We start from the raw sequence: 23,403 nt of genomic DNA on the forward strand, positions 1-23,403 counted from the left end.
ATACTGTATATTTAAAAAATTACCAACTTCAGGGTCTGGATGTACACTTTAATTGGTTGAATTAAACAATTTAGAACATGGTTGGAACAAAGACCAATAGTGGAAAAGCCAACAAGTTTGTTAGCATTCTCAGGGAACACAATTATTTTCACATTTTCAAATACATTTTTTTTTTTATTTAACCATGATAGAACCATCTCATGTTCAAGTGGGGCCTGGAAACTAATGTAAGCAGCTTAAACTGCAACAGCTGTTTTGTCTGTAAAAGTTAAAGAATTATAAGAGGTGGGAAAAGATTATCTAATGGGGAAAGAATCAGCTGGCTGCAATCTTTTCTGGTAGGACTGATCAGTGTTATAAAATTACAAGATACATTAAGCTGGCTTCTGTCCCAGTAACAAGTGCTCAGGATGTTTCCAGTAAGTAAAACATACCTATAACATTAACAAACTAAATAAGTTCACAACTAAATAAGGACCTGGATCTTTTGATGCCTGAGAGAGGCCCTCCCTTAGCCTGTATTCCTAGTCATTCTTTCCCCTGGACACTATATTATCTGGACTCTGTATATCTACAGCATTAGGGTTTCTGATAACGTAAAGCCTTTGCTGATCAACTTTATCACAGCACTTTAGACATTTTACTAACATTTCATAATGGTTAGGCTTGGGACAAGGGTTAGGGTTTCTTGGTTTACTTGGAATGCTCATTGATATTGATCAGGTTAAGGAATTAACCCATTCTTACACATAATGTATTTGCTTACATACTGTAATGCTTCAGTATTAGGGGTAGCTCTGCACAGCCAGATTTATAAGGCAGCATAATTATTGGTTGCCTTAGTCACTTCTCTGTGTGTGTTTTTTTTGTTGTTTCAGAAATAAAATATATTATAAACTTCAAAAAGGAAGCAGAAACATCTGTACAAATGTAGAAATCCATTTAGCAGCTTTAATGCACTTGAAAAAGGTAACAATGACAGAACACATTGCCAAGTTTAAACAAGTGAATTTAAAAAAAATTCACAATGCACTTTAATACGATAGATACGTCTGACCGGACCCAGGAAAGCTAGCATTTTATTTAATAGACATACTGTATATTTAAAGCTGCAATGTACCACGCCCTGCTGTTCACTTGATGTCATCAAGAAGCAGAATTTGTTGTCTGCTATTTACCTGCAGTTTTTTGCTTAAAAAAAACCCGGCTACACTAAACAGACCTGCTTCTGTGTCTACTTGTCATCAACAAGGTTTTGTTTTTAAACCCATTTGTGACACTGCAATGTTAAGAATATTTTAAAATAGCCACACTGCATAATATATGCATTTCTTAAATACAAGTCTTAAAGGCAACATATCTTTAGAATTGGAAGAAAAAATATATATTATTCCAAATATAAACATTTGATCATTTGAAAATCAGGGCAACACATTTGTTAACTTGCATTAGCAGCAAAAGCAAAAAAAGTGTGTGTGTGTGTATATATATATATATATTATATATATATATATATATATATATATATATATATAATATAACTTGACACACACATTATATATGACTACATTAAATATGAAGTGGATGCTTGGTACAGATTTTAAAATGGAGTCCAAAACTAGGTACTATTTTTACCAAAGATAACCAACAATACAGAATGCAAAAAATACAAATACACAAAAAAAACAATTAGAGTACAATTGAGATTGTGCGTGTCACTGATAAATCACAGTACTGTATCTAGCCAGGGTACTTGTATACAGTACTCCCTCAGCATTTCACATTGATATTTCTTTATTGTGGCAAAAGCCAAACGCCTCAACAACACTATTTTGTTCACCTTTAGTGATATTACAAATGAAAACCACCAGCAATCTTTAACCCTCTTACCAGTTTGCCTGTATTGAAATCTCTGTTATCTAACCAGAGTACATATAGTACAATTATATAAAAGATTCATGTTTTAAAATACTTAGCAAATGTTTGTTGATATGAAAAATAAATAATTAACAACAATCAAACACAATCCCTCCCCCTCTGTAAGAGTTGCAAACTACAACCTTTCACACTCATCAATATGATGAGTGAGAACCAGGGGCATTATTTTGAAGAACACATTTACATATTGAGCTTTATTGCAAGTATATACATAGAGAGATAGAGTGAGGGCTGAAAAATAAAACAAATGTCCGTGTCGATGCCAAATCCTTAGTACATTTTGTAGTCTTTTTGTAACGTTAACGGTAAAGCGAGTATTTCTTAAATCTTGTGAAGTCGAACTGCCCACAGCATGCTCCACAGACCGAAATAGATTTTGATATTCTGTATCTGCAGGTTCTGTAGAGAGGTTTATTCTGGAAGGTTTTCTTTGACGCATGACTGAAGGTTTAAGATGAACAGAAAGGAATGCAGTTGTCTTTGACTGTTCACTATAGCGAGTCCTCTAGATACAAAGTGATGTCATCATGTCCAGAGCCCAGCCTGGCTGCTCTTCCATTTAGACTGGTCTGTAAAATTCAAAGAGATCTTTATTTATTTTCTGATGCATAATATTATATATGTTAACCCTTATAAAAGTTTATCACAGTAAATACATAGCAATGTAATAAATCATAAAGTGCATCATAGCTAAGCATCGTAAAGGCCGAGTGGCCTCCTCTCGTTTGTAAACTTTCTTATGCTCTTATGTATAGTAAAGCATATTAATAAACATGACAAACCATGATAAACTATTGTAAATGCACAGTATAACCATGAGAAAAGTATGGCAAACCTGCAAAAATAACACTAAAGAATAACATTATAGAGTGAATACAAGTCTAGATAAAGTTTAGGACGTTATATTAGCGAGGGAGATTTATCACCAAGTACACTCTATGCACCCTGCACATACCGTAGTTATAATATGACAAACACTGATATTTCTTTTCTTAGGTTATTGAATTGAAAAGTAAATTAGGTGTCTTCTGCTCTGAGCCACAACTCTAATCAGTCACTCATCTCAGTGATAATTTACATACTGTATTTGCATTAAGAAATGTAATACAGCATTGACAAGCCAAGGCAAAAGTAGAATTTTCCCAGAACCCTTTCCCCATTGCTTTATGTTTTACTAAAACATGTCCTTTATCCATCACACAAACATACCAACGTCTATCTACTTGAAAACAGAAAGGTCCTTTCAGAAAGGATCAGCAGCAGCAGACAGGCTGTTGCCAGTACCGTGTGAGGTATTTTTACAGTTTGTTAAACAGGTCTTTTCTGTTTCATCAAAGGTACAGATCCCACTGAAGAAGGACGCCTACCAGACAAAGGCATTAGTCGAGCAGGACTATGTGGGATAAAGGGCTAAATATAGCGTCACCTCAAACAGCTTCACTGCCAATCAACTCACTCAGACACATACCTCAGTACCTCCAACTGTGCTAGAACAGCACTTACTGCAGATGTCAGATCATTTCTTTATGATAATTTAGAGTAACACTACGCAAGTTTCCATAAGGGACTCTGAAATTACTGTCTCTGTTTGTGAAGCTGCAATCTGTCTCTGGGTGTACGATATTTAATGTTGTTGCATTATTGATTCAAGATTGGCTTATATGTGCTGTTGCTGCAATAATACCAGCAAGCAATGTCAAACATTTTAGACAACCAAAAACAAATACATGTGAAAGCTTCCTTACAGGATCCTGAGTCAGGCTATCTACCGCTCATCGTCCTCACTGTCACAGTGCAGGGCAGAGGCCTGTGGCTCAGTCTCCAGCCCAATCAGGTTCTCCTCCGTTTCCTGCTCTCCACAACAGCTCCGCAGTGCAACCAGACGGTGGTGAATAGCCAAGTAGAGACGCGCCGTTTCCTTCGCACAAGCCTGCAATGAGAAGGGCAAAGGTCTTCTGTCACGGCATGCCCATCAACAGCATAGTAATTGTCTAAACCCTTTAGGACCAGGCATTTTGGGGCTATCAACATTCAATTTACTCTAATTATTCTTTAGTACAGAACTTTTGAATAACCAATATGTTTTATAAAGAGAGGGTCATTTTTTTTGTTTTTTATTATAAAAATTGTTAATCTGCTTCAGCACTCTATACCACATAATATATTACTAATTTATAACTTGCCTTTTTTGATTGTATTTAAAAATATATATCATAAATATTACAAATCTGATTGCTGTAACTTTAACATTTCAGAAACAAATCTCAACATGGTACAGTGCTGTAGTTGGGAGCCATAGTTAAGATGCTGGGATAGTTGTGTTCCACCTTATAATGACAATGCAAGTAGTTGTGTAATGAAACTACGGGGCAAATGGGAGCCATGATCAAACCGCCTTATAACTTCCCTGTCTGTCTTATGAAGAGAGAGAACAGTATTTGTTAAAACTGGACTAGGTGCAGGGCAAGTGGGCCCCTACCTGAACTGCAAGCCCTCACCTGTATGAGGAACACTCGAACGACCTGGTTCTCCAGGTCAGTAGCAGTGAAGCACAGTTTTTTCCTTGCCGGCTTGAACACATTCATCTGAGCCCAGAGCTTAGAGTTGAGAATCACTTTCAGGTTACCCTGGTTTCTCATCACTGTAAACCAAAAATGCATCCTTTAAAAACATCTTTTTTTTTTTTAATGCATTGCATATTCAGCTATTCAGAGGCTATTCCAAGGCTTTTAAAAGGGCAACATGGTATGGATTTGAAATATAAGAGTTAACTAATGTATGAGTAGGGCTTGAATATTTCGTTTTTTATTTTCATTATTTGGCAGAAATCAGCTATTTACGGTTATTAAAAATAAACACCACTCACTCATACATTATTGTTTCTATAATATATTGCATGTACGTTTCACAAATACATATACAGATGTTAATTTACTGTGGTTTAGGATGTCCACATTTAGGATTCAGTTAATGTAGAACTCTGGATGCATTCTGAATCAGAGAATTGTGAATAATAACAGCTTTCTCTTTACGCCCTATTACCGCCAGCGTATCTCTCACACTGTAATGTTGGGGTTTGGATGTGGTTATATGAATAATTCATGTGGATGCTGACAGATTACAATTTTTACTGCAGCTCGCATGTTTTATTACTGCAGCTCGCATGTTGTACACATTATTTTCCAACTTCTCAACTCAACTCAATTCCTGGTTTATCAATAAAGCTTATTGAATACAATACCCTTAAAAAACTTTATACAAACAATTAGAAGGCAAACACTAATATACTACTGCAAAGCAATCTGAAAGTTAAGAGAAGAGTTTAACCAATTGACTTATTAGCCTTTTAACAGTAAGTATTTTTCATTTATTATAATTGTTATTTTATTAATCACAATACTGATGTTGTTTTATTAATTTGTTATATTTTACAAGAATTATACATTTTGTAAATATAAATGTTAACCTAACTTTTAAATAATTACTGGTCCTACACAAGTTATTTAAAATACATTGCCATAACCCAGGTTTATCGGTTTAAACAAAATAAAAACTGCATTTTCTGAATAGGTCTTCATGGTGTTTGTTTAAAAACAAAAACTTCAAGCCTTGTGTATGAGTTAACACATTTGCACTATTGGCTCGTTTTCATAGACCCTGATTTGCACCAGTCTTAGATTACCTTAACTAAGCTAACATTAGGTCGTCCAAGATTAGTGCTAATTGGGATCTGTGAAAACAGCTGTATGTGGTACTTCATTCTCTTAGCACATCCACTGATGTACTGTACTTCTTAGAGCTATATGAGGCTTTTAGGAGTGCTTTAAATGTGTGAGTTTAATAAAGTAACAGGATGTGATAACTGAAACTGATACAAACTGAATCTAAACAAGAATACATTTGTTGGGATAACTGTACTGAAGTCGCTATTGAAGCCGGTACAATCCCTTACAATACCTAAAAATAAATGTTCTTCCCATTAGGAAACTTTACCTAGTCGAGATTGCAAGTTGCCACTTTCCTCTGTGGCCATATCGTTGAGCCTCAGAACTCCCCTTCCTCTCTCCAACCAGGAGCCAGTGGATTTCTCAAACACAAACAGTTTGCAGGTAATCTACAAACAGAGAAAGAGTGGTATGCAGGTTTCCAAGCTGCTGGTAGATCCTATTTGTGTAACAGAGATAGATCTTCCCAGTTTTTAATTTAATTTTGACCACAATATGGAACTTTGATTTGTTTTTAAATGCATTAAGAGTATACAGCCCAGTGAGTAAATAGCTCATGTATTTGTATAGGCGGCTGGCGGACATCTTGGTGAAGGGACAGCCTGAAACCAAGATGGCCACCATTTTCAAAGCCACGTGGTGATGGCATTGTTTGATTGTGTAAATGTGGCAGTGATTGATGATTGTGTTCGTGAAAAGTGTGGAATGTGGCCAGGTGGTGATTGATTGAGTTATTAACTGTCAATCAACCCCTGGCCACATGGTATAAAAGGCAGAACAATGACTGTTTGGGAGAGAGTGTGTAGGAGAAAGTATGAAAAGCAAAAGCCTGTGTGGCATAGGCTTAAATAATGAGTGAAAGCCTGGGTGGCATGAGTTTATTTGGAACATTTATAGTTTATACTTTACGGCCCACAAGCCAGTCTTTTGTTTATTAGGTTTTCTGACTAAAACCAGTTCTTTTGTTCCTGAATATATATTATAATTTAGCCAGGAATTCAAAGGTAGTTTTAAACCTTCGAAGGTTCGTAAGGCTCATTCATTCACATTCATTCTCTTTTGATTTGTATAATGCATATTATTACTTAACTCTATATGGCACCACTGCCATGTATGGAGCAGGGTATAGTATTGCAAAGCACTGGGGGGTACATATAGCAGTTGTAGTGCTTCAGTAAAGTATAAATACCTCGTGTACAAGACAGTGTAAGAGAGAAGTGCTACGGTAAAATATATTTGAAACATACAAAATATATACGTTAACACTAATCATTTTAATTTAAGAAACTGAGCACCGTCTGCCCCTCCCCCTCCAGCTCCTGTTAGCCAAAGGCAAACCTTTGCATTGTATAGCATAAGCTGTATTGAAAGAAATGTCTCGAAACCCCTCTGCTGTTTGGGATTTTTTTGTTAAATGCCCAGACGACCAAAAAAAAAAAAAGTGTAATTCAAACTGTGCAAGCGACTGTTGTATCATGGAGGCACAACCAATCTCCGGGGTCACTTGACAAGCATAAGTTCATATTATTATTAATATTTTTAGTAGTAGTATAATGTGACTGATAACCTGCTTGGAATGGTGACTGTTAAATAAAGCTTTGTTTTGCCTAAGTCTACTACAGTTGGTGCTGCTGCAGCAAGCTTACTGTATATATATCGCAAGCAGCATCAATTACATGTAAATAAACAACGTGTATTTTTATTTAAATTATATTCTATATAACATATTTTTAAACTGGGCAGCAGTGTGGTGTAGTGGTTAGGGCTCTGGACTCTTGACTGGAGGGTTGTGGGTTCAATCCCTGGTAGGGGACACTGCTGCTGTACCCTTGAGCAAGGTACTTTACCTAAATTGCTCCAGTAAAAACCCAACTGTATAAATGGGTAATTGTATGTAAAAATAATGTGATGTCTTGTAACAATTGTAAGTCGCCCTGGATAAGGGCGTCTGCTAAGAAATAAATAATAATAATAATAAAACTACATGTGCGTTTTATTTCATTTATATGCATTACCTGTAAAATAACAAAATTTTCAACCAAATATAAACAAGTAGCTATGGTGATGTCACCAGTACATTATGCAAATTAGTAGCAAAGAAGGTTCTACCCTTCCTTCGGTAATGTGTTCCGAACGTTCGAAGGTCAAAATGATAGTATGAAGGATAACTGTACCTGCATGACTCTGCTCTCCTCCTCCTCCCCTGTGAAGACCTCCACCTGCTCCAGCAGGCATCTCTTACTGGAAGCCGCAGTGTACGCGGCTGCAGACTCTCTTAATGTCTGCCTTCTCACTGCTGGGAGGTAACACAGCAATAACACAGTTACAGCATTAAAGAGAGACACGCACACGCGTACCTCTAATATGTAAATTAGATTTAATTACATTTATTATTATCAGACATGAATTCCGCTGTTTGTTTTTAAACCATTTCTAAATAGTTTTTTTTTCTGCTCCTACTACATTTCCCTTCTACAACAGTGTTTTGAATTGTAAGAGTGTTGTTACATTCTCAGCCAAATGGGAGCGATACATGCTGAAAATACAGCATTGTAACAAAACATTAATAAATACAAATCCGCAAAGTATTGGGATAATGCATGAAATATGAAATGCTCCATATTTGCCAGGGCAAAGACAGCACTGTTTTCGAGCAGGGTCTTCTGTCTGTGTTCATACTGTAGTTAGGTGTAATTCCCCCACAGTATTTACTTTTGTAAGGTGGCTCTGAGCTTGACAGTTCGGACCCAGAAGAACTTGAGTCTTCATCTAATGATGCATCGTCTTCGCTATCTTCATTGTCAGAGTCTGAGGTTTTGAGTGGGCTCTGTTAAAAAAAGAAACATATTTTACAGCATTGACAATTAAATCACTCTAACTGGCAGGTCTGGTTACACCTAATTTAACAGAGTACAAAAAAACAGGGCATGCAACTGGGGTTTTAAATCACTGGCTATATTCACCAACAAATGCAACAGCAACAGCTCATTTTTCCTAAACTGTTTTATCCTTATAAAAACTGACAAGAAGCCATCTAGAACAATAATTTAACTGTTCTTACCTACAACGGTTTCTTGCTAGTTTTAAAGAATATTGTTTTATATATTTGGGAAAATCTGCCTTTTCCCTGGCACTCGTTTCTAAATAGTTCCCTGTCCAACTTTCCAATCTTATAATCCCACAGGGTATATTATAAAATTCCTTACATTCTTTAAACTGAAAGGAAAATTGGAGTTGTTTTTCTAACACAAATACACATATTCATGACTAAGTTGCTTTTGAAAGAATGTGTATTGAAACATGAAAATAATACACTTACCAAAACTCTTTCACTCATATTTTCTCCAAACACAAACTCTGCATTGCCATCTATTCTGGTTGTCTTCTGATTTGCAGGGTTTCTGCAGAATACAATTGAATTGTTTGTAGTCAAAGTTCAGTAACTCTTGGTTAGAAAACTAGTCAAACATTTAATGTAATTTCATGTGTCTTTCAAGTTACAATACACAATTGTATTACTGAAAATCTTATTATGGTTTAACGTTCAGAGAGAGATGCAGTTTAATGCTAACACACAACCTAAATCCACCTACAAAAAACAATGGAAAACTAAATCCTCCGACATACTGAATAATAATAGAATTTACCTTTCTGCCACTGTTGGAGAAAGCTGGAGGAAGATGTTGGATGTTGATTCCATTTCTACACTTGCTGCGTCCTGTGCTGACAAGGCTGATGGCTCCTGAACCATCTGTAAACCAGAAGCCAAATTCATTAATTCAGTGAGTGGTTATCTTTAGCTGCCAAGGCTATAATTATTGCATCGCAGCTCCAGAAAGCTACTGCTTGGTAATACAAACCATTCTAGAATGCACTAATCTTAAATGCTGGTACAACAAAGAGAACTGACTTTGCCCCCAAGTAGTGGAATAGAAAATGCTGCACTGTGTGGCTAATTAAGGAAACTTTTGTGTTTAAATGGGTAATGTAAAGCTGATTCTAAGTAATCATCATAGTTTGATATCTAACAACCATCCAAGCAGGATAGGGCAGAAAGAGGATTATATAAAACTCAGACCCACTGATATGATATAGATCAATTTTGATACTGTACTTTGAAGCATTCAGGGCGAATTCTATTTGTTATATTTTGCTAAATATTTGTGTTTAATATTAGCTCACGTGTATCTACAAGCAGTGTTTAAATATTAAAACCAGAGATGAGATCATTGTAATACCTGAGGGGTTGTTGCTGCACTCACACAGCAGCTGGGTGTCTCCTCACTGGGCACGGGCTGAGAGAAGCTGTGCAGTGGTGGGGCTTGGAGGACAGCAGGCCAGAGGAGAGTCCGTTTCACACTTGGAGGGACAAGCCCTGCTTTTATGAAGTAAAAGAGGTACCAGTGTGTATTAGGACATTCAATCTGTAGCTGTGCATACAAATTAACATATTTATACGTTTAGATAATAAACTCTCTTTGTGGTGTATAGTTTCAGATGCTTTTAGTGCACATATAAATGGAAGCCAACGAATCTGAATCCACGCTGTTCAAATTGTTATCTCAGAAACTATTTCTTACCTGTTTCTGTGCTGCTGCTGTCAACATTCAATCTGCTGAACAAGCTCGATGGCATAAACACATTATTTCCTGCAACTGCAAAACAGAAAAAAGCATTTCCTTTTGTGTAGTAATATCTTGAATCTGTTTCCTTTTTAAGGAAGTCCATCAATTGCAACAAACATTGAATAATACATCACAAGATTTATGTTCAAAATGAGTGCAGTCCATTCAATTGTAAGCGTTTTTACATGCCTTATCACAGGTAAAATCACTGTATCATGTTACCAGATTCATAAGGACAGTCTAAAGCTCCTTTCACACTGGCACTCCTACCCGGTTCCAGACCCGAGTTCTGGCTACCCGGGTCACAATCCCATGTAGTGTGAAACCATGTACCTGGGTGGTACCCGAGTTGACCCCGGTCCCAGAGACCCACCTCAGGATATGGTTCGACACGCTTTGACGTGGGTTGAGCGAGACAAAATGCATGACGGCCGTTCATAAGCCGACGAAATAACAAACAGCAACGCCTGTGTGAAGGTTTCACTTCCACAAGGAACATTTCTGTATAGCCATATTTTTGTTGATTGAGACAGCATCAGCCAGACTGCAGCAGGGATGAAGAAAATGTTGCTCTAATCAACATTTGGGCCGACGGTTCAATCTAGAGAAGCTTGCATCCGGGGCATTGATACGCGTATTGTGTACTTGTGTCTGTCACCCAGGTCAACCCTGCTTTATCAAAAGCAGTGCGAAATCACGTTGCCGACCCACATGACACCGGGTCCTGACCCGGTTAGGTTCTGACTCGGGTAGAGCATGCCCGTGTAAAAATACTACACAGTCCTACCTGGCTTTTGTGGAGGGAAGGAGAGAATGCAGCTAAATGAAGATGATCTCACTCGTTTATCTCTGCAGTTTGAATCTGCAACACAAGAGCAAAAGATGTTAAAAGGAGACTCGCTGTCACTGTCATTGATTTATGTTGCCCCTTTAGATGGTGTTTAGGCGCTCCTCCCAGCCCTAATTTATAATTTAGTGTTCAGTGGCCCTGTGAAACCTATGTTTTTTTGTTTTTGTTTTTGTTTTTTTGAATTCATTATAAAAAATATGAAAACATTGAATAAATGTTGGCAGGCAACACTTAATCTTACCGGCTTGAATGTGAGAGGCTGTAGAGGAGTAGGTAAAAGAAGTGGATCTTCCACGTTTTTCTGCTGGGACTCCCAGGCCTGTTGGAGATTAAAACATGAAATACAGGTATATTCAAGAACGAAAATAAACATGGATTTTTAGACAATGCAGCATTTGTTTTAAAAAACCTCTCCCTATATTAATGGTTTAACAACAATAGCCCCCATCCTTACAATTTGAAGCTGACAATACATGAGCTGGCAATTCATTATTGGCTGTAGTTTTCATGATATATTTTTACAAATCCGTATTTAAAAAAAAAAAAGGAACCCATTTTCTAACAGTGTTACACCATTACCTACCACTTTCATATTTGGAGTCCTCAGCTGGCCTCTGCAAAAAAAACCAAAACAACACAAAAAAAAAAAAAAAAAAAAGTATATTTAAATGGTGTTCATTTACAATGCTTGTTAAAGTTTACATTTCAGCATAAACATGGTTTACCAATACTGATGTTTAGTAATTAGGTTAACTCCTCTTATTTAATTTATTTTAATTAAAAAACAGGTCAAACAGAGACCACACTTGTTTATTATTACCATCTGAAATTAATGGTGCTGAGTTTTACTCAAAACTCACAGTGATGGCAATAAATGCCATCAAAATACTGTAGACTAAAGCTGATCTGTTACAATTGCTTAACTTTGTAACATGTATCAAATAAACAGCCCTGAGAAATAACCACATACTAACACTGCATTACAATGGAAGATGGCTTGGTGTTTTTCTTTGCAAAACAGACGTCAATTACCTTCAGGGTTTGTTCTTTCTTGTGAAAAACAAACACAGGAGGAGCAATCCCTGGGTTCTCTGAAAGCAAACAAGGAAAGACGTAAGTCTACATCTCTAAGTATGTACAGTATATACATAAGCATTGCAGGAATTAGCCGTCGGCCCGACATTCATTCAGCATGATCCCCTAAACATTAACCTACTGCAGCCAGTCACAAACCAGTTAAATCCATACTTAGGCGGTTTGCAGTGCATGCTACCGAAGGAACCCTGGTTGTGCTGCCATCTGAGGATTATATTTCCAATGTGTGATGCAAATGGCTGGCATTGTTCAATCCATTAGGGCCTGGAAACGACTATCCTCTGCATGTCATAATCTAAATCCAAGAACAGGATAATTGGCAGTTATTGCTCTGGAATCGTTAACTTTTTGATTATTGATTATGCCAAAAGCTAACTGATAGCTCTGAGGTCAAGGTGGTTGAATCTGTGGTTTTCTAAAGCATGATACATTTCATACTTTGATTTTTGTTCAAAGTGTAGTGTCATCTGCGATGCTATGTTGACATGTTTAGACAGGTACTTTTGTTTTCATTTCACAAGGATCTGAATTTTATCAGTATGCAATTGTACTTGCAATGATAAGCCGCTTGAAAACATATTTCAGTCATGTAGCAGAAGGGTCACAAAAGTGATCAAAATCTAATTCCCCAAGCAAATTCCCACCTTTCCCTAGAAGGTTGGCAGTGCTCCAGATAAGGGGCATACCGTCGTAATTCTTGACTGAAAAACAGCCATTTACACCCCACAAAAAATATTCAGGATTTGTTGCACAGCCGTGGAAAAACAGATACGACTGTTGCTTTAACGGTAGTACAGAAAGGAAGTGTTTAGTTTCTCTGCGACCGCCAGAAGCTTCTACTGATGAGCGATTCATGTCACAACCAATATCGGTCTAGATTGTGTATACATTAAGAAAATAACAACTATAGCCTCCTTTCTTATCACCACGCTTTAAAATACCTACAGCGGATAGAATACTGTTGCAACAATTAAAAACTATATACATTAATAAATAACAGTCATTTCAGAGGAAAAGCATGTATTACATATAAGAGTAACATACTGGGGTCTTGCTCATAAAAAGAGTAACTCACGATTGGGAAGCCAAATTTAGTTGGTTCGTTATTGATTCCAATGCAGAATGACAAACAGACAAGATTTCACAGCGCGATCTGTACAGACGCTAAACTGGGCGACACATTTTCTAAAGGAGGTTCAGGTTCATCGGTTTTTAAATGTTACATTATCGTGCCTGCTAAAGGTTGTTGTTTAAATATATAGCTAAGTAAATGTAGTTTACAGTGGCTTTAGTTTGTCATTTTCATACTATGAGCTATTGGAGATAAGTACATCATAAAGTATTATTTTACACATTTGTACATGTTTATGCTATCATATAGAATTAATTACTGTAATTGCTGCATTCGTTTTGTATGGGGCGTTTAATCTTGTTTACGGACTGTGAACATATTTTAGCACTGATCCAAGTACTGTTTGTGTGTGTTCACATTTTTTTTATTATTATTATTATTTTTTTTAATAAGTTTATTTACACAAGCATTTAATTTAACAACTATAATACATTTTTGGTAGCGTTGCCATCATAATATACTGTACAAATTAATTGTATGCCTCTCCCTTTTCAGTAAACATACACAGCTGCCAACACTGACGAAATACAATGCAAGTAAGTAACATGTGGCCGAAAACAGACACCTTCGCAAAAAAGCTATAGGAAAAGTGTAAAGCACAGTTATGACATCATTATTTTTGTTTATTATGACTACATTCTTGCTGATTTAATTCAGTAAATGAATCCTGTGCAAAATGTCACCTTAAAAATAAAGTATTTGTACTAATCGACTTATTTTATTATCACAAAAATGTACTACTGCAGTTCGTAAGCAATTTAAAATTACTACTGTCGACACATTTCTGGGAGTGATTACTACTGACAGAAAAAAATGATCTGGAGCACTGGCTGGGGCAGAAAAACAGGTGAATCCCCCACCTTCTGGGACAAAAACGGCTTGTCAGTCCTGCATCGCAAAACAATAAAGCAGAATGAAAAGCAAACCTTTTTTTGTGTCAGTTTTCCCAATCAGTGTTTTAGAAAATGAAATGCATGGATGGAAATAAGCCTACTATTGCATAGCAGCTTCACCCATTCCAGGTTTTACTACAAGCTTGATTAGTCACAGTGTATAGGTAACATGCCCAGTTGTCTTATTAAACTCATAACAAAAACAAGGACTGGATCAAACTGCTATGCAGTGGGAGTCTTTCAGTATTTCCATCCCTGAAATGTTACTTTTCTGCAGAGCTCTAAAACTATATTCTGTTTACAAGTCTCTCTTGCTGAAATGTCACACTGTTAATATTACCCAGAAGAGTGAATGACTAGTTCTCCAGTGCCAGAAATCATTATGCAATCATCTCTTGCAAACACACACTGTACTGGAACAAACACTGCTCTGACAAAACTCTGCAATCAGTGGGTTGTTAAATGTATAACCCCATAAAAGAAATACTGTCTGACTAGAGTCTTGCATTCATACCAGCTCAATCCAGTCCAGAGAACTTGCCTCATCATAATGACACAATTAGACACCTTTAAAACTAAGCAGCACAGGGACAGAAGTGTTGCCTAATGTTTAATGGTAATATCATCACACTAGATGCATTTTGGATTGCTTCCTTGGTTTGACTGTTATATGATTTCTTCCTAAAAAAAACATATATATAAATTGTATTTTCTGGCCACAAAATCCCTCGCCAATAATGACTGTGGCTAATATGTCAACAACAACAACCCCCCAAATAGGCTTTTAAATGGGGCTGTATTCCGTGCTTTCTAAATGAATTTTACTAGAAAAGCTGATATGTAAACAACAACATTTTCTGCTGTATATATTAGGCATTTAAATCACATCATACCCACACCCATTTTGGGTATTGACTATTGCTAACAATTCTTGAAGAGGATTTCACAACCTCTAGAACAGAATGTGACAGCTACAAATCAATGTCAGGATCATAACATTAATAATTCATAAGCATTTACAAGCTTTTGAAATGACAAAACTATTAAAACTTGATGGCGAAAACCACGATGTTCAAAATGAACCTATTGTAATTCAAAAATATAATCATGTATTATACCGTCAGTATTATCCTTGCAAATCACCAGCACCAGAATAATTTAAATACTAGTATATTTTGTGCATGAATGATCAAAAGCATACAGTCCCTGTGAAATTTAGAAATACTAAAACATACATAACTGTGGGAGTATTTTTTTTCCCTGAAACATTTGTCACTGAACTTATGAAGTTTCTGTTAGTATTTCTAAGCAGTACGTAGTGTTTTATGGGTGGATGAGTCTCTATTCTAACTTTAATACTGAACTTTGTGTGCTCCAGACAGACTACCATACACTGTCACTCAACACACACAGTTATTCATTCAGATCCACCTCAAGCCTGGTTATACCACGTTTGTGACATTGGTCACTTAGAATGTATTCCAGAGAATAGGATTTTAAGTTGTCATGAAAACAGAATGCTATAAACTGCCTTTAACTTGATTCCATTTGAAAATTAGGCCAAATAGTTAGTTGAGGTCAGGCGTGTGTTTGTATACCATGAAATGCCAAGGTTTAGGCAGCTGTTTGGCCCATTCAGTCAAGCAGAGGGGAACTGTCAAGACCAGGCCTCGCAAACACTGTGACTGTGAGGGGTGGCTGCCGTCATTCATACAGAAATGACACTTGCAGACAAGCAGAATGTCAAGGACGTTGATTAACACCTGGATGGAAAGTAACCGAGCAAATGACGTTGTTGGAGCTTTTTCAGGCTAAAGCTTTCTCTTGTAGGTTCCTACATAGCATTTAAGGGAAAGACTTCATGAGCTTTCCAACTGACCGCATAATTCCCTTCACTAAATCAAAGCAACAGTATTTTGTACACTGCCCTCCAGCAAGTATTGGGACAAATGACTGGGCCTGGGCATTTATTGCCCACTTTATCGTATGTAGCCCTATTCCCTCAAAATATCATGGTTTCCCTAGATATAGATTAATCTTGAAATTAATCTACATCAAATATTATTAATTTACTAGCAATGGAGAAAGCCACTGAGACATTTATTTTACTTCCAAAAAACATCCATACCTGCCAAGCATAGGCGTAACTTACACGGGACACATGTCTCCCTCACTTATTCAATGATGGGAAAATGTCCCCTTCACATTGCAGCAGTACTACAACTGTTAGTTCTCAATAATCTATTTGTATGAAACCAATCAATATGAGATGCTGTAAAATTGAACCAATCAAAAGCATACTCAGACTTCTGGGTATCCATATATTTACCAAGACAGACACTATAACCCTTGGCTTGCATGGGCTTGTACTTTTCCTCTGGCAAGCTATGACTGTTATAAAAATCTCCTGCCAGTTTGTTTAACTGCAGCACAGCCGGAAGCACCAAGGCCCTCCCTCAATCCCTTCATAAGCACCGGTTTAGACCAGGTTGCACCGGATCTAGCTCGACTCGCTCTTGAGGGAGTGAGAAACCAACAGCTCATGGCTGTGCAAACCTAACAAAGCTTAAAGAACGCAGCAGCTGTGCGTGGAATGAATCCAGGCCTGGCCTTGAGTGATTGCATTCGATTCTTAAGCAGAATTCCGAGCGTTTTATTTCATTGACTACGACTGCAAACATGTTTGGCTCTTTGAAGAAAATCATTAGACACAGAGCATGTATTATTATACTACTTATACACAGTGACAAGGTTGATGTATTCCTTATACTTAAAGAATGGTGTAAATTAAGCCATGCGGTGTACAGTAGGTTTGTTAACAGACTAGCGTTAATAGGCTAATATTAAGAGCTTAACACTCCATTCATTCATTTATTTACTGGTACGGTATAGGGTAGACATGTTTGCTAACCTTTTAAAAGTATTATATATATACACTAGGAAACAGAGGGCGTTCATATATTAAACTGACCTGTTCCACTGATTGAGATGTAACACACATTGTCTTATGGGGAAACTTCCAGAACCAGAGTGATTCAACATGCTTCCAATAATAACCAGTGGAGAGGTCTCTACTAGACTATTCTCCACTTTCTGAAACTTGAAAATACCATGTCAGTACCTGAGTGACATCATAATCAAAAGTACAACATATTGCCAGCTGTGGACTACATATCTATGTTTTGCATTCCTCATTCCAAAATGTCTAATTAAAATAAATAAATAAAAAAAGACGACCAGCGACATTAAAAACCATTCAGATCTCAAGAGGGTTCTCGCCTTGGTTAAATAATAAACAGTTGCATTGAATTGAGCACTACTGTTTTGTAAATAGTCCAAATCCAACTGCCATGTTTGTTATACAGGAAGGATATCGGTAGAGTTGTGGTTCATTTTAGAAAACTGGCGTACACCGTAAAGAATATTATCATACGTAAAATACAGTTGTACGGTTTTTTTTTTGTTTGTTTGTTTGTTTTTAACAACTTAACAATATTTGAAACCTTGCTCTTAAAATTGCTCAATTACTTTTTTTTTAATCATTCAATGACTACGTTTTGACAGTATTTGATACATTATTCTTATAAACTAACGATTACTATTTTATGATCAGTTAATGTTGATAAAAAAAAATAAGATATTGGTTAGTTTCGATTGTCTGTCAGTTTTGGACATCAATAATGTGGCAACAATGAAGACAAAACATCTTGTTCCAGTGTGTGCAACTGGAAGAGTTCACCCTCCTGCAACAGCGACAGTAACAATCATCTAGGAACCACAAGCCTGCATCTCAGGGGCATCAAATACAATATTGTTTGGCGACACCAGAAGTTCAGCAGTGTTTCGAGTTCTCTACGCACTAGTAGCTGTTTGATAAATGAAAACACTGAACATACTGTAGAGCTGCGGTGCTGACAAGAAAGAAAACTAGCTTGGTTTAATTAAAAGCAAAATGTTAACGTTAAAGGAACTTCCTCCAAATTAAAATGTTGATGCATTAGGGGCACATTAATCTGTAATCTGATTTATTTCCGGCTAACTGTTTTAATTTGTTTTTGCAATGACGTATTTCCATGATTGTATATGTATTACACAATAATAAAGTGATTACCTTTGCTGCAGCAGGGTTCCCTGTGGGTCGACTGGCGATCTCGCGGTAGGCTGTAGAAGGAGTTCCTGACATTACAACTTCTCTTGTGGGTAGACGCAGGTAAAGTTTTACCCCTGCTCGGTGTGTTACCGAGACTAATTTTAACCCTGGTGGTGGATAAAAAAGCCTTGCTTCTGGTGGCAGGGCTCACTGCGCTGGCCGAGCTGTTCGTAGACAGAGGAACGATAGCAGGATATAAAGCAGCATTTTCTGATGTCACTTGCTGGCTCCTCATATCCAAAAATACAATGTAGCAATCTGTATAGTATGACGACTTGGCTAATAAAATGGATCTCCGCGGTTACATTAATGCCTTAGCAAATTAATCTAGAAAATGTAAAACACTACTCAAACCATACACGACCACTGCAATACAGCACTAAAAAAAAATAACAAATGCTATAGAAATTAATTTTACAATTACTCTGGTCCCTTAATATTTTCTTAAAAAAACGCTTCTTCACGTTTGATGCAAGCGCCGATTCTAGTCTACTGATATTAAACAAAGAAAAAAAAAATCCTGAAGATACACTTATCTTTAATGAACTATTTGAATGGTTTTACAACTGCGTTTCAGTCGATGCTTTCCAGTAAAAAAAAAAAAAAAATGATAAAGATTAGTGGGCGGAGATATGTAAAGAATGGGCGTTGTTGAACTGGATTGCACGTGGAGGTCGAGGCTTTGCTACAGTATCTTTCTGACGACGTTGGTGATTCACAGCTACTGTATATTAGAATGTTGTACTCAAACCTAAATTCATGTTATTATCAATTGAAATGTATTCTGAAGTACTGTTTAAACAATTTTTTTTTTCTTGCAAACACACAACAGTACCTTTTTGGTTTCTTGTTTACTTCATATTTCCACAATTTAGCAGTGTGTGCATTTTATGAAAATTAGACCTTAGTCCAGTTTGTTTGCATCCCTATAAGAAATTCACACTGCTCATATGAAGCACTCCCCGCGTCACCCGCCACAATATAAACTGATTTGATGTCAAGGACTACAGTTTTCATTTCACCAAACAATGCTCACATGATATACAGTACACGCCCTTATGGGATTTCTTGGATGACCTTCCACTTGCCCTCCTATTCAAAAGCATTGCTTGACATAACTGTGACAGATATGTTTGTCAGGTAAGAAATTAGTGAGTATAGAAACGTGCATGAGTTAAAGGGGTTATAGCTAAGGAGATTACTTCTTTCCTGTCATGTGCTTCTATTTGCTTTGTGATGTCACATTAGATACTCATATGACAGCAACATGGATCTGCATTTTTTATATTATATCTGGCACCATTCTAGGTTTAAAAAAAAAAAAAAAAAAACCTTCCAGGATGTTACTGCTTCACTTCCTATGTCATTTGACAGCATCCATTTCCTCAGTGTCAAAGCATGTCACTGGTTTCAAATCATGATGTCATTCATTATGGTATGTTCCTGGTTAATGACAGGTCGGGGACAATTGCACTCTCTTGGTGAAACGGCCTAGAAAGACTACCAGAAAGTAAACCACACAAACAGCTTTTTTTTATTGCCTACTATGGCATCAGATATAATTGGTTAACATAATAGGGTTACCATGTGGCTCCAGATTAACCGGACGCTGAGAGACAGAACGGGATTTCAAACTTGCCCCTAAATTGAAACAAATGAAGGTGTAAATGAACCATCCTTTGCTACAATTAAAAATGGTGCTAAATACCCGCATGCGCGTCAAATAATTGTATTATACCAAGAATGAATTGCAGCCAGTCGCTATTTTTTTCTGTTTGTTAAAATTCAATCGCCCATATTATTCTGCAAATACAATCGCATCATCATCTCGTTGCTCTATCGATAAATTAGCTATTCGTTCATTAAGATCTGATCAGAAGCAGCTGATCAGTGTGAATTGTTTGCTGCGCCCAAGCAATTCCACCACAGCAGGATTAATCTCAGCAAAGGTGGAGCTATACGTGAATTACTTTCAATTTAGGGGGAATTTTGAAATCCCGGTCTGTCTCAGCGTCCGGTTAATCTGGAGCCATATGGTAACCCTACATAAGACTACATGCTTACTATAGTATGTGTTACTTTAAAAACGTGAGACCTACATAATGGACTTTTACTTATTTTCAAGATATGTAAAAAATATAATGCTGTGGCTAACTTATGTATTCGTTGCAGTGACGTTTCTCACTTCTCAGCTTTATCGATTCTAACGCTCTAAATGGGCCAGTTGTGATGAGCTGTTCCTGCATAATGACGCCCCTCCTTTAGCAACGTGAATACGCTTTGGAACCATGGACGTGTGATAAGTCACGTAGAGAAAAGGGGCAGTGCAGTCTATATGGTTTTATATTGAATACTGTTTACTGTTGGGTGGAAGTCTAGCATTTATCGTTTGAACTTGTACAAGTGTCTTAGAAGTATGTTGCGTATTTTTTTTTATATAAAATAAATAAATAAGTAATACCGCATCCTAAAATAAAAAAGACGTACATGTGTATATTTCTCAATGTAAGAAACGTGAATGCACGTTTACACGGCAGTATTTCTTTAAATACTGTTAAGGTACAGTACAAATATGTAGAAAACCACCCTTACTGGCAAACATTTTAAATTCAAATATCAACAATATTTTCTCCACATTTTGAGTGATGCAGGCCTCTGGGATCAGGGTGCAATCGGAATTCAACCCCAAATAATACAAGCTTATGTAATACCCAGTCCTACAAAATGCCCAAATGATCTTATATTTGTTTGTATGCAAATGAAATCAGTTCTTTGGAACATTTCCATGTGTGTATTTTTTGTCAGTAACCTATGTAAATAGTTAATTATAAGGAGTTTTAATGACAGTATTGGAATTCAGCCTATCAGGGTTAGACACCCCTCCAGACCCTTTTACACTGATGAAGGAGTCAGCATTGTCAGTTTAGAGTTTTACCTAGGAATTTACATTACGATTGAGATTTTTGAAATCGTGGATGATCTTTAATGTCTAGACAGGACCTAATGTTGTTATCTGAAGGATGTCACTCCTTACAGCCTGGTGCTTGCGAACACCATGTTGGGGGCACTGGCTGAGCTGTGTCCCAGTATAGTGTGGGTAGAAACGCACCATCAACTTACAGTGACTGGAGGTTCTGGTCCTGATATTCTGATTACTCTTATTTGGAATGTGTATTTGGATCCCCAGTTTCCACTTAACCATGGAAATAACTTTTGCTTTTCAGTTGTGTGTGCATAAAGGCTAACACAAGGTCTCACAGTGCTCTGTTGTACCACAAAATACAAGCAGATGCAGGCTCAATACAGCTTAGGTAGTGCCTGTACATTTTGTTTCACCTGCAGTTGACGACAATAGCAGAGCAATTCATCTTGCAGATGAATAAAGCAATTAACTTTATTCAGTCTCCAAGACCACTGTGACAGTCCCTTCACAGAAAGAAACCCAGGGAACAGAACAATTGAACTACTGGTTAGAAGATGTAACACACACCCATTGGAAATGTATTAGGCAACCTTAACTTTCTTTCAATTTAGTTGCCACAGTAGCCCCCAAAGAGGCTGTATTCATTTAAGTAAGTAATTTTAGTGTGATTGCCATATCCGTCACACTACCAAAAGAAGCTATAGTTTCTCTCCATCAATCACTGGTTATTTTTGGATCCTAAAGGCAACATGATTCCCACTGCTGTGCCTCAAGCTGTCAGCGCCAAAAACATTGCCCATTCATGTAAGGTGTTCCAAAGTGGCAAATCACTGGATGTAATTGGTCAAATTCAATTACAGTGAAAAGTCTGGCCAGATAAAAAATACCATTATCTTGACTAAATCTTCAATTCTTCATTTACCTTGTAATGAGAACTTGTGACTCAGTGGGCCTGTCCTGGTAAAACATCTTCAGTAACAAAAATCTTATGTTTCAGCTTGGTGGAATATGTCAGTAGACACTGTTAAACAAGCATGGGACTCGGCAATGAAATATTTAACATTTCATGACCATCCCTACATAAAATGTGTTTAAAATGAATGTGGATTGATGGAGCACGTACAAAATAGAGGGGTGGTGGTGGGAAGTCAACTTTAACTTTTAATAAATGACTACAGATAATAACATTGTGTTTTAAAAAATATATATTTAATTTAGTTCTGTATATATCTTGATATTCTGTGATACGTTTTCTTTTTACTTGTATTTTTTATATATAAAATAATGAGGTACCAGGTAGAAAAGGTTTTTTTGTATACTTACCATATCCTCAATTAAAGTTCAAAAACAAAAACATGCAAAAAGTCACATTCATAAGCGGGGGTGGGCAGTGATAAGGTTGCTCAGCAAATGGGTTGTAAAGCAAACACATCTTTGTTATGTAACTAAAAAGAACAGGATTTTACCAGGGCTGGAGTCTTGAGTGACAGTAAAGGCCCAAAATGGGAGAAAAAACAGTAATTGAACAAGGCTATTTTGATGGCAGCTAAGCAATACAGTCTTAAACTTGCCAGCACTTGAAGTTGATTTTAACAAAAAAAGATATTCCGAGCAGACTTTTAGGTCTCACATACAGAATGTGGGAAAGAGGTTATTTGAATTTTTGTTTCATCTATTTCTAGAGTACATCCAGCTGTAACCCCTGGGACACTTTTGCTGTAGTAACACAGGAAATCTAAATAGTCTGTTTTATGGCAGAAAGTACCAGGCTTTAAGGGAATTGTGGGTGTGTTGTAAATTTCCACTGCAGATTTGAGTGAAGGACAACTTTGAAGGATATCAGCTTACAGACAAAAAAAATACCTCAGTTTCAAATTTCAAATTTGTGATTCATCACTTTGTCCCCCAAACCAAAATAAAAACTCAATGAAAAGGATATATACAGTATTTACTTATTTCACTACATAGTCATTATCCATGAATGATGTGTTTCATTTTAGTAAATCATATACAGCATGTGCTTGGATTACGTTTCACAATTTTAGACATGCACTCTGTCAACGATTGGAATG

The 23,403-nt window shown here is 36.8% G+C and overlaps 1 protein-coding gene across 2 annotated transcripts; it reads right to left on the bottom strand.

Moving 5' to 3' along the window:
- Positions 1-923: 923 nt before the first annotated feature.
- Positions 924-18,991, bottom strand: LOC117421528 (ran-binding protein 3-like). Of its 2 annotated transcripts, none has more exons than XM_034036043.3 (15): positions 18,370-18,991; positions 12,171-12,229; positions 11,722-11,752; positions 11,380-11,457; positions 11,076-11,150; positions 10,244-10,318; positions 9,902-10,038; positions 9,311-9,414; positions 8,983-9,064; positions 8,376-8,490; positions 7,838-7,959; positions 5,932-6,052; positions 4,437-4,579; positions 3,684-3,868; positions 924-2,507 (listed from the first exon to the last, which is right to left on the bottom strand). In XM_034036043.3, exons 1-14 carry the CDS (start codon positions 18,641-18,643, stop codon positions 3,704-3,706), a joined length of 1,581 nt encoding a protein of 526 aa, XP_033891934.2. In that variant the 5' UTR covers positions 18,644-18,991; the 3' UTR covers positions 924-2,507; positions 3,684-3,703. The 2 variants fall into 2 exon arrangements, with proteins under 2 accessions (XP_033891934.2, XP_033891932.2); XM_034036041.3 differs by having other exon boundaries at positions 9,902-10,041.
- Between the last annotated feature and the right edge of the window lie 4,412 nt (positions 18,992-23,403).

The sequence above is a fragment of the Acipenser ruthenus genome, chromosome 1 (assembly GCF_902713425.1).
Source record: "Acipenser ruthenus chromosome 1, fAciRut3.2 maternal haplotype, whole genome shotgun sequence".
In the NCBI taxonomy this organism is placed as follows: Eukaryota; Metazoa; Chordata; class Actinopteri; order Acipenseriformes; family Acipenseridae; genus Acipenser; species Acipenser ruthenus.

Excerpts from the sequence above, each read along its gene's own strand:
- LOC117421528 (XM_034036041.3), bottom strand. The coding sequence starts at position 18,643 with ATGAGGAGCCAGCAAGTGACATCAGAAAATGCTGCTTTATATCCTGCT. Across the intron at positions 10,042-10,243 it reads CAGCAGCAGCACAGAAACAG|CAGGGCTTGTCCCTCCAAGT; the intron begins GTAAGAAATAGT and ends ACTTCATAAAAG. Across the intron at positions 7,960-8,375 it reads CTCAGAGCCACCTTACAAAA|CAGTGAGAAGGCAGACATTA; the intron begins GTAAATACTGTG and ends GTTACCTCCCAG.